This window comes from Hyposmocoma kahamanoa, unplaced genomic scaffold (genome assembly GCF_003589595.1).
Source record: "Hyposmocoma kahamanoa isolate Upper Pololo Valley unplaced genomic scaffold, ASM358959v1 87, whole genome shotgun sequence".
Classification (NCBI taxonomy): Eukaryota; Metazoa; Arthropoda; class Insecta; order Lepidoptera; family Cosmopterigidae; genus Hyposmocoma; species Hyposmocoma kahamanoa.
Genome location: NW_020654422.1, coordinates 16,985,234 through 16,998,624, shown reverse-complemented (window position 1 = coordinate 16,998,624; position 13,391 = coordinate 16,985,234). Strand labels below are relative to the sequence as shown.

Below are 13,391 nucleotides of genomic sequence, written 5' to 3'. Positions count from 1 at the left end.
CTTTATGATATAAGTAAATAAGTCACAGGTGTGTTTACACCTTTGTTACGTTAATCAGATAAATTACACATACAATTTACTAAGGTACTGTGTGTGATATGAGTGCATAATATTCAAGTTGCTCTATTAGTGGATTTTAAATATTGGTTGCATGAAGATAATTGTGAGCACATGATTCATGTGCAGACAGCGGTACAGTAGTGTATTTAGGACATTATGAATGTGTATGATGAAAATTTTTATATATAGTTGTACATGTCAAGTACTTCCTGGATTTAGCACTTTGGAAAATTGTTCTGTACTGGAGATTTTGCAGTCATAAAGACAAATCATCCTACCCTCTAAAAGGTTGTGTTTATTAGTTATAAGCCCAGAGTAAGGGGTAGCCCTTTTTCCTTCATTATACATGATGTGTTGATAACAAGGATGATGGTTTAGCAAGGCAGAAAAATGTACTCACATGCAATTTTCACAAATGGTACTCAGCCCGTCTGTATCAGCACATATCCATTGGCCTGTGTATCAGTTCGTATGCGAAATATGCACAATCATATTACTACAATAGATTTCTACTCCTATTCTATATCGATTGAAAACCCTATTAAAGCACATACACAGAACGCTCCAATAGTTAAAAGGTAAACATCTAACACTGGTACGTAATTTGAAAACAAATCCTTTATGGCTTTTGTTCGCAGAATTCCGTAAAACAATAAATTTTCTATAGAGAAGAAATTTCCTCGTGAAAGCTGTGGTACGGAGGCGGAAAATTATAATTTTCGAACATTCACTGAATTATATGTTATAGCCGACGAACAATGTAAATTGCTGTTCGGTTGCCGTTGTGTTGTAGAATAATTCACGTTTAATAATAAAACACGAAATCAATTTTTATCTCAAATCTGCCCGAGCTGGCCGAGCACACTTAACTGTCAAATGAACAATAGTGATTACTATCTAGTTGATGATTCCGTATCGATAAGTAATTATCGATACATGTAAGGTTTTGATAATGAACGAATAAAATTTAAATCATTTTGGTGTCGCTGACTGTAAATATTCATAGGTGACAAGTTGACAGTCGCTTGCGAATGCAGGAACTAAGTTAAAATAATAATATCACAGTCAACATTAAGAGCTTAAACACGACGATTTTTAGCAGCACGTCTGCAGTGATTCAGCTGCGATGTAATCGCTAATTGTCTACCGATACTCACACTCGCGACACAATCGCAATGCAAACCTATACACGTTTAATGATGCAACTGTCTCAAAATCGCAAGTGTCGCGATGACACTGCACGTTTCACAAACGCACGCTTACTGCTGAAAGTCGCCGTGTGTAATCGCTGTATACCCAAATAAATTTAAAGTCAGCGAAGCATTACTGGGAACCATAATAATTACTCAAGACATATGACAACTCTTTTAACTTTAATCAAGTACGAAATACGATATTACTACGAAATTAAAATTAACTAACAAGGTTATAGTAAGGGACTACTTGATATTTTAATAATACGATTATTGAAACAAAAAACTGTGAATGCTTAATATTTTCAGATTTCCTCGCGATTTAAGTAAAAAGAGTTCTTATTTGTTACTAATTTAAACTAATTGTTTAGTTTAATATAATTATTATTGTACAATATTTCTACTTTATGTAAAATAATAAAGTCCTCTAATACTCATATCCTTTTCATACAAGGCACAAGCTGGCAATTGTATTAAATGTTACTGTCAATGTTGTGAAATCGGTTAATGACACTATCTTGAGCATCATGGTTTGCAAATATCGATATCAAGGCATAAATAAATAATCAATGAACGACACTATTTATTGATAGGAGGATAAGGTCTTTTATAGTGTGCAGATTATTTCAGGAATGATTGTTTAAAATTATATCGATTCTAAAGATTATTAAGTACTTAAAACTACATAGTATATCAAATGTCTATGTAGATGATTTTTGTTGGATTTTTTTGTAAATCAGTAAAATAAATTATAGAAATTAAAGAGCTGTTATTTGTACTAGGTTTTTTCAATTTGTGGCATGCAGTGCAGCCAAACTGAAAGTCGAACAAGCGGAAACATATTCGAGTTTAGGACTTTTCAAAAAATTGGGAGCTATTTTAAGGTACGTGCAATTTATGAAATAAATTTTAATAGTTATGGTTCATTAAAAAAAGTAATCTTTTCGTAAACTCACGTTTTAGCAAACATTGAAAAAAAATTGCTAATTTGATTTTCATATTGTGCTTTTTTAGTAGAAGTAGAATCCTTTTTGAAATATTAAAGTGAATGCAATATACTCACTAGTTTTTTTTTCGACAACACGCTGCCACTAGAAATAACAACAAAACAGCTGTTTTAAATTGTCAGTCAATGTCATTGTGCATTAGCCACAAATAATTATGGCCACTGTTTATTATGTAAAACACGATATATTGTTACAGTTTAAAAGTACTAAATGATAGATACTTATGTGGTTAGAATTACAGTATTTTTGTTACTTATGCACCGGTGCTTATTAGCATAATAAGGCCACATGAAGAGAAATTCGAACAAGGCGCTATATAAGTTTTTAGGATGGGTTTTACGAAGATTGTTGGAAAAACCTGTGGAGTTTTAGGTTTACTGACACAGTATGCCTGTGTAACACACTGTGCATTTGAATATGTTGGTGATTTTGTGATGGTAAGTTATTCTAGTTGCTGAATTTTGTAACATTTGTAAAACTAACCTTAAAAAAATTATATGAATAAAAAAAATATTGCAAATTTTTTCTTTTTTCAGTGCTCGGGTCCATCAATGGAGCCTACACTAGAAACGAATAATGTACTGTTCACAGAACATATAAGTCCAAGACTAAAGAGGCTTAGAAGGGGCGACATCGTTATAGCGAAAAATCCAACTAATCCTAAACAAAATATTTGTAAACGAATAGTAGCTCTACAGGGTGATATAGTCAAAGGAAGCTTTCCGGGTCGTAAAACATTTATACCCAAAGGTCATGTATGGTTAGAAGGAGATAATTCTAGCAACTCCGCTGATTCCAGAGTGTATGGTCCAGTTCCTCAAGCGTTGATACGTAGCAGAGTTGTTTGTCGAGTGTGGCCTCTTGACAAGATAACGTCTTTGATTGAGTACTAGTTTCAAAATTGGTTTTATATATGGTTAAAATTATTAAGTTCCTTTTCAGCGGCCAAAATGTTTAAGGCTTTGAGCAACATGTGCAACTATGCTATATATTACTGCATTCTGTATGTAGCATGTATAGCTGCTATTAGTGTAGTGTGGGACTTCAGTGACCTCAGTTTTACCACTAAACATGGAGAAACAAATATTGAATAATTTACTTGGGTAATACTTTTTTTGCTATAATTAATTATTGTGTCAAGTAAAATAATTTTTTCTTCACAAATTTAGCATTATGAGTTTTATGGTATTTAAGAGTAACAACTAGCAACATTGGCATAATAAATAAATAAATAAATATTACACAACATAACTTAAGTTGCTCAGATCCCAAAGTAAGTAAGATCCTAAAGCACTTGTGTTATGGAAATTGGAAACAACAATGATATCACAAACACCCAGACAGTATAGAAAAGTTTGTCTGCATTTACCCGGCCGGCGATCAAACCGGGATGTCAGAGATGGCGACACCATGAAAACTGGTGTTTAAGCCACTTGACCACCGAGGTCATTGACATAGTGCCACATAGCTCTTACACAGGACAATGTTTTACTCTACTAAGGTATCTTTATTGGTTCCATGTAACAATAAATTGGACAGATTAGTTCTAGCTCTGTTCATAGTTTAATTTGTTGTTTTTAGGTTGACTGAAGTCAAAAAATAACAAACATCTGATGTATGTAGGCACACAGTTAAGTTTTGGTGACATTGCATGACTCCCCCCGATTGACTTCTTTCTTTGAGGATGCCTCAAAACATTATTCTGAGACCACTAAAGAATCGATCTGCCAATGAATATAACCTAATGACCCAATAAGAAGAGTGCAATAAAACTTATATAAATAACTACCCTTTTCCTTGATTCCTGTGCCCCATCCTGTTTTTAGTTCTTACATGGTTCTACCCAAACAGCAATGTGTACAATCCGTACAATGTGAATATATTTGAAATTTTAATCAAATGAAATTGTTTATAAATAAAAAGACGACCAGTTGTAACGTTTTTATTTGCCGGATTCAAAAACAGACAGTGAAATGTCGTTTAATTTGGATTAATTTCTATAGTTTTCACAGACCGGGCCTCCATCGTCAATTCAATGAATCTTGTGGCACTGATGCGTAGGTGAACAATGCGTTCGTTTTCATTTCTGTAAAAAAATTGTGCATTCGTTAAGAGCGTGTATCATGAACTTACTTACTTAGATAAACATTACATTTAAACTTCTAAATTAAATTACCTTTTTCGTTTCATTGTACGAAATTATTAATCATAACTGAAGTTAATTCCTAAGTGGTGCTTTTCGTGCCACGTTTCGTACGTGGCTTATGCTGGCCAAATTGTTTGGCTAAATATTCGGCATTTGGCCACACTCCTCCGGACCGAATATTCGGCCTGAGGCCAAATTTACTGACATACTTTCCAACACTAATATTTAACATGAATGTTTTATTATAATGTATGTATAGATACGTATCTCAACACGAAAACAGCTTATACTTACGCATTTTGTAAAACAACAACTATGTGTCCGTTTGGTTTAATCACTGCCAGATTTTCAACGGTGGCCAGACTTCTCCTGGAAACTTGAATACGCCTAGAGCCTCGAGGAATAAACTTCGAGAAGTGTCCCATGGCGTAGAACATGGGTTGTTTTATGAATTCATCTTGATCCCCGTAGACAAGAATCGGAGCGTCAACAAAATTGTTGGCCCAATTTGGACCACCCTCCGGGTCTAGACAGAGATTCCAATCAATCCAGCCGACGACAAAGTTGTTAAGGTCCTGGCAAATTAGATATTTTATAATAGAAGAGAAAATGATAGAGATGAATGAAAATTTGTTTTTAGATTTTTATTGATAGCTCACTTGTAAGATATATCGCACGTAGTTCCGAGCTCGATCCCAGGATCCAAGTTCTACCTTGTGTTCATCCCATGGCATAGGACCTGCAAAGAGCTTTAGATAATAATCATGTAGGTACACACGTTGGAGGATGGAAGATACACACTCATAGCCTTGTGTCGCGGGTGCCATGGACACACACATAGACAACGACAAATTACGCCCAAACTCACGAGAGAAATAAATGTAGGCCATACAAGTATTTCTCTTGGCTACTAATCGAACCCGAGACCTCTTGCGTGACAGTCCAGCATGATAACCGTTTGGCCACGGAGGCAGTTATTTTTATTATTATTAGTATTTTTTGGCACTGGAATATTAAAACTCTGTACCTAGTTCATTTAGTGTATAAATACCTTCGCAAGCTTCAGTAGAGAGCAGCATTTTGTTGGGATATCTGTTTTGAAGGTTGGAAAGAATGGATGCCGGGACGAAGTTTCCATAATAATGGACGGCAATCCCGTCGATGTATTCGATAGATTTTGGGTCTTCTCTTTCCATCTGTAAATTTCAGGAATTACTGTTTGGTGGGGTAATCACAATTCACATTGTACAGGGTTACGAGCACGTCAAGCTTAACACTTAAGATTTAAATCCAAGTCTATGCCGCTTACGATAAGCACGGTCCAAAGTACAAAGTGTCAAGCTTGACGTGCTCTTGACTGTACAACATAATTTCCTGTAATTTAAATTAATAATAATATTTCTGTGGTGTGTTGCTTTTGGCACAAATGCAGGACACAACAATATCGTTCGCTGATTCTTGAGTCCTTGATCCCAATCTAGCCAACTGGCATTCCCATACATAGGGCGCACTATAAGTTTCCGGAACTGGCCACTTACATAAACAATATTTAAAAAGTAATTACAACAATTGAAGATAGAACTCTTTGGCTGTTTTGTTTGACAGTTTGTTTCAACTGACTGTCACTTGTTTTTACATTCTGTTTTCATTTTAGAAATTGGTTGTCTACATCACTACGGCTTTATCTGTTAAAAATTTTCGTAGTATGATTTTCTACGACTTTAAGTGTAATTTAACAAATCAGCGGAGCTTCACTCGGCTTCAAACTGCTTTTGGCGATGAAGCATGCAAGACGACTATTTATAGCTGGTTTGCAGAATTCAAACGCAGTCGTGTGCATCTCAGTGACAAATTTCGTGATGGTCGCCCGACCACTGCTGTGAACAACAAAACCATCGATGCTGTGCCGTATGATCAAAACAGACGGGCATGTGACATACCATGAGATCCGGGCATGTTTAGGTATAGGCATGAGTCAAATACCTACAACCAATACTACACAAACATTTGGGTGTGAAAAAAACCAACCTCAAAAGTACGTGGAATTACGTCAATTTGCTAAGTTTTATTGAAATAACCCCTAGTTCGCCACTATACAGGACTTGACACTGGAGATAATAAAAATTGGTTCTCGCTACTCAAAGTATATTGAGAGAAAAACGCCTTGAATTAGAGAAATAGCCAAATCAACCATTAAAATAATTGCTCTTAAACTAAAGTTTAGGCGCTATTTATAAAAATGAATCTTCATGCGTGAAGAACAAAAAAAAAGAATCGTGACAATCGGTTCACAAATATGGGAGTTATCGCGTAACATACATAAAAAAAAGAACATACAGTCGAATTGAGAACCTCCTTCGTTTTTGAAGTCGGTAAAAAAGCTGTGCTCTCGATGGATCCCACACAATTCGATTGAGGCTCAAAATACGGATTGCACTTGGTGCAATGCCATGCTTAACCAGATTCAACGACGGGGCGTCAAATTTGGTGTGGGACATAGTAACAGGTGACGAAACATGGATTTATAGTTACGATCCCAATACAAAGCAGCAATAGAGCGTATGGGTCTTTCGAGATGAGCCGAAACCAACCAAAGTGGCGCGCGTGCAAAGTGCCTCTAAGTGGATGATTGCTTCTTTTTTTAATAAAACTGAACACGTGGCTACTGTTGCTTTGGAAAATCGTTGTACCGTGAATAATGATTGGTACACGGCCATTTGTTTGCCGGAAGTTATTGACAAACTCTGTAAAAATAACCGTAAACGCCGTATCTTCTTGCACCACGATAATGCCAGTTCTCACACGGCCACACAGACAAATGAAGTTTTAAAGGTGAATAACGTTGACCTTATGAGCCATCCCGAATACAGTCCCGACACCTTGTGACTTTTATTTATTTTCAAAAATTAAGAACCAGTTACGCGGTCAACGATTTTCACCACCTGTAGAGGCTGTCGAAGAGCATAAAAAATATATTGTTTCAGAGATTGTCACGGAGGAGTGGCATAAATGTTTTCAAAATTGGTTCATTCGTATGAAAAAGTGCATTAACGCTAACGGAGAATATTTTGAGAAACAATAAGTCCATTTATAATATTTTTTTCTATTCATTCCGGAAATTTATAGTGCGCCCCACTTATAACTGCCTCTGTGGCCGAACGGTTACCATGCTGGTCTGCCACGCCGAGGTTCCGGGTTCGATCCCCGTTCGGGTGAAATATTTGTATGACCTATATTTATTTTTCTCGTGAGTTTGGGTATAATTTGTGGTGTTTCCTTGTCCCTAAGATCTTTGCAATTTAAAGCTCTGAGTGGCACTTGTGTTACACTACTCTTTAGCATGGTTATGGATAGGCGTGTAGCTTACCATCAGGCGCACGACTCGATATTATAAAAAAAAGCTTAGAATATATTTGTGAGAAACGGATTTAAACTTGGAGAGCCTTTGGTAGGCAAGAACAGAGAAGAAGAGAATAACATAAGCCTTTAAATCAAATACTAATACTATATAGTTATAACAAGTAATAGCATAGTAATACGTCAACAGTGCATTTATCACATGAAAGCATTGACCTACCAATAAAATAAAAATGATATAAATAATACCAACTATATGAAACAAACTATCCTTAAATGAAATTTTAAAAATCTTAATTAAGCATAAAAGTATCGACTATTATCGGTCGTAGAATCTTCAAACTTCTTTCCTGTGGTTTTATTATACGTCAAGATTGCATGTGTTAGTGTAATCTGAGGTTTTGAGAAGCTATTTAGGAACTGATAGTGGAACCTGTGTCCATAATCCTATTTTGAATACAATTAATTTATTATTACATGTAAGAAAAATGGCAAAGAAAGTACTTACACCGAGGACATAGTAATGTAAAAGGTATCGTTGATCATCGACAGCGAAAATTTTAGTCTGGTTGAAACGAGAGTTCCTTATCGTCGGTCCTAGGTTGTTGGCAACCCATCGTGCCTGGAAAAGTTGGAAAAGTCATAAAAAGCATTTAAGTAGTTGGAATGCTTCCGTCTGTCAGATGATTTACGTTCACACTTACGCCAGGTACATAAAGATAGACCGTAATGTGAAATGATGAACAACTAAGTAATTTGTTTTTCATTGCATTAATTACATTAAGAGATAAAGTTTGCGCTGAAATGATTAAGTGTGCTTATCTTGCTTAATGTTTATCGTTGCAATTCTCACTCATGTCTTATTATTAAGTTTCCATGCAAACTTATTAACTTGCCTTATTATCTGCATAAGTATAAAATGAAAAAAAAAAAAAGGAATATAGGGGTCACATCGCATTTGGCTCTATATACAATTTATAATGAAAGCAAATATTTATAACAATATTTAATAAACTTTATGTCAAGAAATTCGCGAGAATTCCCGCAGCTGCTGTCGGCGAATCTGCGGGAAGAAGCGCGAAGGCAGGTGCAATGCGATGTCAAGTGTTTAAAGGCGGCTTCACACGACCCGTTATTCCGCGCGAGTCGCGTCAAGGCGCCGTGAGTGGAGGGCCGCCTGAGCGCGCCCGTCGCCGCTTTCCACGGCCCGTTTTTCAAATACAAAACGGGCGAGCTCACAGTCAGTCACGGGCGCGTGGTAGCGCGTATTTGGGTGTGCATCGAGAGCTTAGTCTGGTCCGAGTTACCGTAATTTATTATATACCGTAACCATGTATAATAAATTATATACCGTATTTCTATTTATGCAGTCACTTTTATATTACACAGTAGCCAATATACTAAAAAAAAGCATACTCTTCGCTCTTCGCGATAAGGTTCTCGGACCGCCACGCGCGCTCTCGTGTCGCCTCTATGAAGTTACCAACACTCGGCGTATCCATACAGGCCGCCACGGGCGTGCTCGGGCGGCCCATGACGCGTTGGCGCGAACTCGCGTGATGCGGCTCGTCGAAAAGTGGGCCGTGAAAAATCGCTTTAAGAAATAGGTTGTGTACGTATACCGTGCCAGAAAAATATGAGTTCATGCGAAAAGTTAATCTACTTGTGCAAAAATATGATTATTTGTAGGTGGCAAAGGTACAATGTAAAAGCTAGAAACTACAGCGATGAAAATCTATGAATAATTCACGAGAAAAGTCATAAAAAATAGGTGGACAGAGTTATAGGTGCCTACTTGACGTAGTAGGGAAATTGAACGTACAATGAAAAATAATTAGGTACCAATTGAGAAGGTAGCCATCCCAAGGAATTGAACGGTGCCAAAGGTACGATGCCGTTGATGGGCTCATTGGTAGTTGTGATAGCCCACACCTTTATGTTCATTTTTTCTAACTCTTCTAAGAACCTGTGAGGAAAAGAACTTTATTTTTATTGGAAATGAATCTATTTTATGGAATCTAAACATGTATATTTGTTTTTCAAATATACGAATGTTTTGGTTTAGACAGTAGCAGTAGATCTCCTTGTGAAAGAGTTCGCCTAGGGATGTATATAGGTACTACTAGGTTACCAATTTCTGCTGCCAAGCAGTAATGTGTGCATCACTGCGTTTAGGTTTACAAGGGTAAGAGTGTTGGTGAAATGCGCAGGGTGAGCGCAGCCCCTCAGATCTTTACGATTTAAAGCAGTGAGTGGCACTGTAACTGTTATGGACATGGCGTGTCACTTACCTCCAGGCGCACAATTAGTCCGTCACTTGGTGTCATAAAAAAAATCCGAAAAAAAAATTTTAACTTCTAAACTCGATACTTTATTTAATCTTTAAAATATTAATTCATGCAGAACTGCAAAGTTATATTTGTAATATAAAAAGTATGAACTCTTCTATCACTTCGGAAAAAGAGGTCATTGGGATGTGGTTGTAGGAATTGCATGCCTAAGTGTAGCATAAATTTGGGCTCAGTATCACGCCTTGTGGAACGCTAGTATACAGTAATATAGATTATGATACGCTGAAGAAGCTATACTTACCGCAAATGATAATCAGCGTACGCCTGATAGTACTGTGGCCTGAGTTGTCCGAAGCCAGTAATTCTCTCGTTAGTCTTCATCCAAATCGGTGGCGACCATGCGCTTGCGGTGATTTTCACTTCTTCTCTCGCTGTTCGTAAACTAGTTGCGAGCATAGGTAACTGTTGAGCATGAGTCAATGTGATACTGGCGAGCACGGTCAGAATTTGAATTATAACTTTATCGTCAACTTATTTAGCTTTACGATCCAAGCTCTGAATGGTACTACAACTGTACAGTGTAGGTATGTCGTTTACCACCATTCGCGCGACTTCTTTGTCGCCATAGTATAATAAAAGAAGAAAACAAAAAGTCAAACTTATATATCGCAGCGGGACACGTGTCACCGTATAGCGGGCTAATGACATAAATCGACTTAACTTATAGGTATGTTATCCATTCTCAGCCGGTGCATAGTACATGCGCCTGTCTTTCAAAACAGTAGGCTGAGACTACGGATCCACACCTGACAACGTACCTCTTTTACTGCATCTACTCGCATTAGCCAATAGAAATTAAATTATTTCGGTATGTATACAGCGTGCTTGCAAATTGGGTATGGATACTTTTAGAGCACTTTAAAGTAAGGTAATGGAAAGAAATCTGTTAGTTTTTCAAGAAATTTAACAAAACAAGGTAATTCATAAACATACCTGTTATTCTATTATCAATACTATTTCTTAATGTTAATGATTAAAACTTTTTCAATTTGTTTTTTTAAATAGTATTAACTAGACTCCTTTGTGCCAAATCCAAGAAAAAAAAGAGGCAACCATGAGGCAACCCATTTTCCTTTTGGAAAGGAAAAATGTTCAAGTGAGCTAAGGTTGAAAGGAATTAATAAATAAATAAGTATTAAAATCAGATTATGAAATATGATTTAAAATAAACATAAAATACACGAAATACATTCTTTGAAAACCTTTTAGCTAACACTGGCCACTTCACTATTTAAATGTAAAAGAGTTTCAATATCGAGGTAGGTTATTTAAACTTTTTGTAAGTAAAATGCTCAAATTATAGACAGTGATATTTGCGAGTGTGGAGTAAATTTAATAAAAAAAAAACATTTTTTTCTATACTTGTCGGTGTAAGTTCTCTGTCGTTGTAGATTTGTAGATTCTCCTCTCAGTGAATTCTGTAAAAATTGTTTTTGTTCCAAATCCTCGTCTCCATTGGATTCCCTCTTCCTATTACCGCAAAGCTTATTTTGTCATCTAATAGTCCTATTACCTATCTATATGTTTGGCTTCGTTTGTAACTTTAAATTGTATCAAATTATAAGTATAATATCTTTATATTCCATTATTCATATTATGTCTTTCTGTACAATCCTAATCGCACCTCTCTGATCGTCTTCCAAATTATTTTTCCTTTCCATTGTTTTCCGTAAACAGACAGAAACGCAAACCGCGAGTGCCAGAAACAAGGAAAAACGTATTTGGTATTAAAAAATATAAATTTTGCATTGTAAAGTAAAATTTTCAATTCCCGTAAAAAATATTTTTGATTTGTATTTTTTAATCTGATCCTTTTGATGCAAACTAACAACTCAATCGTCCTTTTCTAACTAGCAACCGTTTCGGACCATTCACAGGTTCTATGGTCATGGCTGATTTAGTTACTAGTCAGCCGTGACCATGGGACCTGAGTCTTTTCCAATGTATAACAATCTCGAAAACTTAAGAATTCGATATTTTAAATTGAATTTGCAGGTTACTTTATACTTGTATACCGACGACATTATCTTATATCTCTTGTGGTATATATTTCTTTATTTAGATGGGTATTTAAGTTTATAGTGTGTCTACAAGTATGCTAGTTTCATACCTTATGACCTTACCGTGTAACGTTGTCTAAGTATATTTATTTTAGCTAAATAGTTGCTGTATTTATTGCATATAATCAATGGATGAACAGTAATTCCTAAGTTGTGCTTATTTGTGAATGTTGCAATACCTCTCACTAACGGCGAAGGAAAATATTTATTTATGTATTGAAAATGCAAGTCACAACTATAGGAGTGCCATTAGCCACTTAGGTACTTATTGCTATGACACCACGTGGGGTTATGGCATTTAATCGCTGCTTTTATGTATCGCCAAGAAACCTTCACGTTGAGGAATGTTTACAACCACTTTTCTTTTTACGGGGGGAAATCTTTATAGATACCCCTGAGCCCAGGGAGACTCAGAGGCTATGTGGAGACTCTCCCTCCATACTGGAGAGCCTACCCCATTAAAACCCTCCTGGGTTTACCTCCCGCCGGTTGAGTCGGCGCCGTGGGGTCGGTGCACATTCACCACGACGCCGCCCGGCTGCCCTAGCTTGCGCCAGGGCTCCCGCGCCAACGGAGGGGCAGGTCAGTTGTACTCCGACTCGCCCCCCAAGCGTGAAATAGTCAACACAACAATTTCATTCATTCTTTCATTCATTCAACACACAATCGGTCAACTTTGCGGTACTGTGGCCTCAGTTCTGGTTTTGCAGGGTGTGCAGTGGCGCACACGGGTGCAGGCCCATAGGGGGCACGCGAGCACCGTTTGCGACGCCTCGGAAGAGCCTGCGTCACTCACGGCGCAAGCGCAGTAAGCGGCCTATTGCTTCCCAACATCCTTTATAATTGCACTATTTGCACCCGAATCTCCGATCACTGCGGAAACATGGGTTAGCGCCGGCGCTGTCTGGTCTGAACCGTCTCCTTAAATTAGTTCCGTGACACGTATAATGGGTTGACTATGAAAAATATAAACGTTTAAATTACCCTGTAGAAGTAATCTTCCGACGATAGCGTGTAGTTGGTGAGCTCTGCGTCGTGCCATGGATACTCATTGTAGGTGTAAGGGTGGGTAGAGAAGTCACACCCTGCGATTGGTATTCGGATCAAGTTGTATTCTATTCCTTCGGGGCCGAAGTATGATCTGTTGACATATACAATTTAGTTATACGTCTATAGTTTTCTAATATTTTGTTTCTAAATCAAAGAGCAGTTGGATA

General features: G+C 37.0%; 3 protein-coding genes across 7 annotated transcripts in view; 1 reads left to right on the top strand and 2 right to left on the bottom strand.

The window, feature by feature from the left end:
* Positions 1-915, bottom strand: part of LOC113235040 (zinc transporter 1) — a 69,478-nt gene extending 68,563 nt beyond the window's left edge. For all 5 annotated transcript variants that reach the window (XM_026470570.1, XM_026470571.1, XM_026470572.1 and 2 more), the window contains exon 1: positions 461-915. The gene's annotated coding sequence lies outside the window, so the exon portion shown is untranslated. The remainder of the gene's footprint in view (positions 1-460) is intronic.
* Positions 916-2,350: 1,435 nt separating this feature from the next.
* Positions 2,351-4,092, top strand: LOC113235099 (mitochondrial inner membrane protease subunit 1). Its single transcript, XM_026470670.1, has 3 exons — positions 2,351-2,697; positions 2,797-3,363; positions 3,842-4,092. The coding sequence occupies exons 1-2, from the start codon at positions 2,590-2,592 to the stop codon at positions 3,151-3,153; spliced, it is 465 nt and encodes a 154-aa protein (XP_026326455.1). The 5' UTR covers positions 2,351-2,589; the 3' UTR covers positions 3,154-3,363; positions 3,842-4,092.
* A 42-nt stretch (positions 4,093-4,134) lies between these two features.
* LOC113235400 (glucosylceramidase-like) overlaps positions 4,135-13,391 on the bottom strand; it is a 14,805-nt gene continuing 5,548 nt past the window's right edge. The window contains exons 5-12 of the mRNA XM_026471079.1: positions 13,159-13,315; positions 10,356-10,516; positions 9,606-9,729; positions 8,272-8,385; positions 5,458-5,602; positions 5,066-5,145; positions 4,701-4,981; positions 4,135-4,346 (exon numbers count right to left, since the gene is read on the bottom strand). Of these exons, the coding sequence (XP_026326864.1) occupies positions 4,241-4,346; positions 4,701-4,981; positions 5,066-5,145; positions 5,458-5,602; positions 8,272-8,385; positions 9,606-9,729; positions 10,356-10,516; positions 13,159-13,315 (1,168 nt within the window). The 3' untranslated portion in view covers positions 4,135-4,240. The remainder of the gene's footprint in view (positions 4,347-4,700; positions 4,982-5,065; positions 5,146-5,457; positions 5,603-8,271; positions 8,386-9,605; positions 9,730-10,355; positions 10,517-13,158; positions 13,316-13,391) is intronic.

Bases quoted from the DNA above. Each gene is read 5' to 3' on its own strand.
- LOC113235099 (XM_026470670.1), top strand. From the start codon at position 2,590: ATGGGTTTTACGAAGATTGTTGGAAAAACCTGTGGAGTTTTAGGTTTA. The intron at 2,698-2,796 runs GTAAGTTATTCT...TTCTTTTTTCAG, and splicing joins ATGTTGGTGATTTTGTGATG to TGCTCGGGTCCATCAATGGA.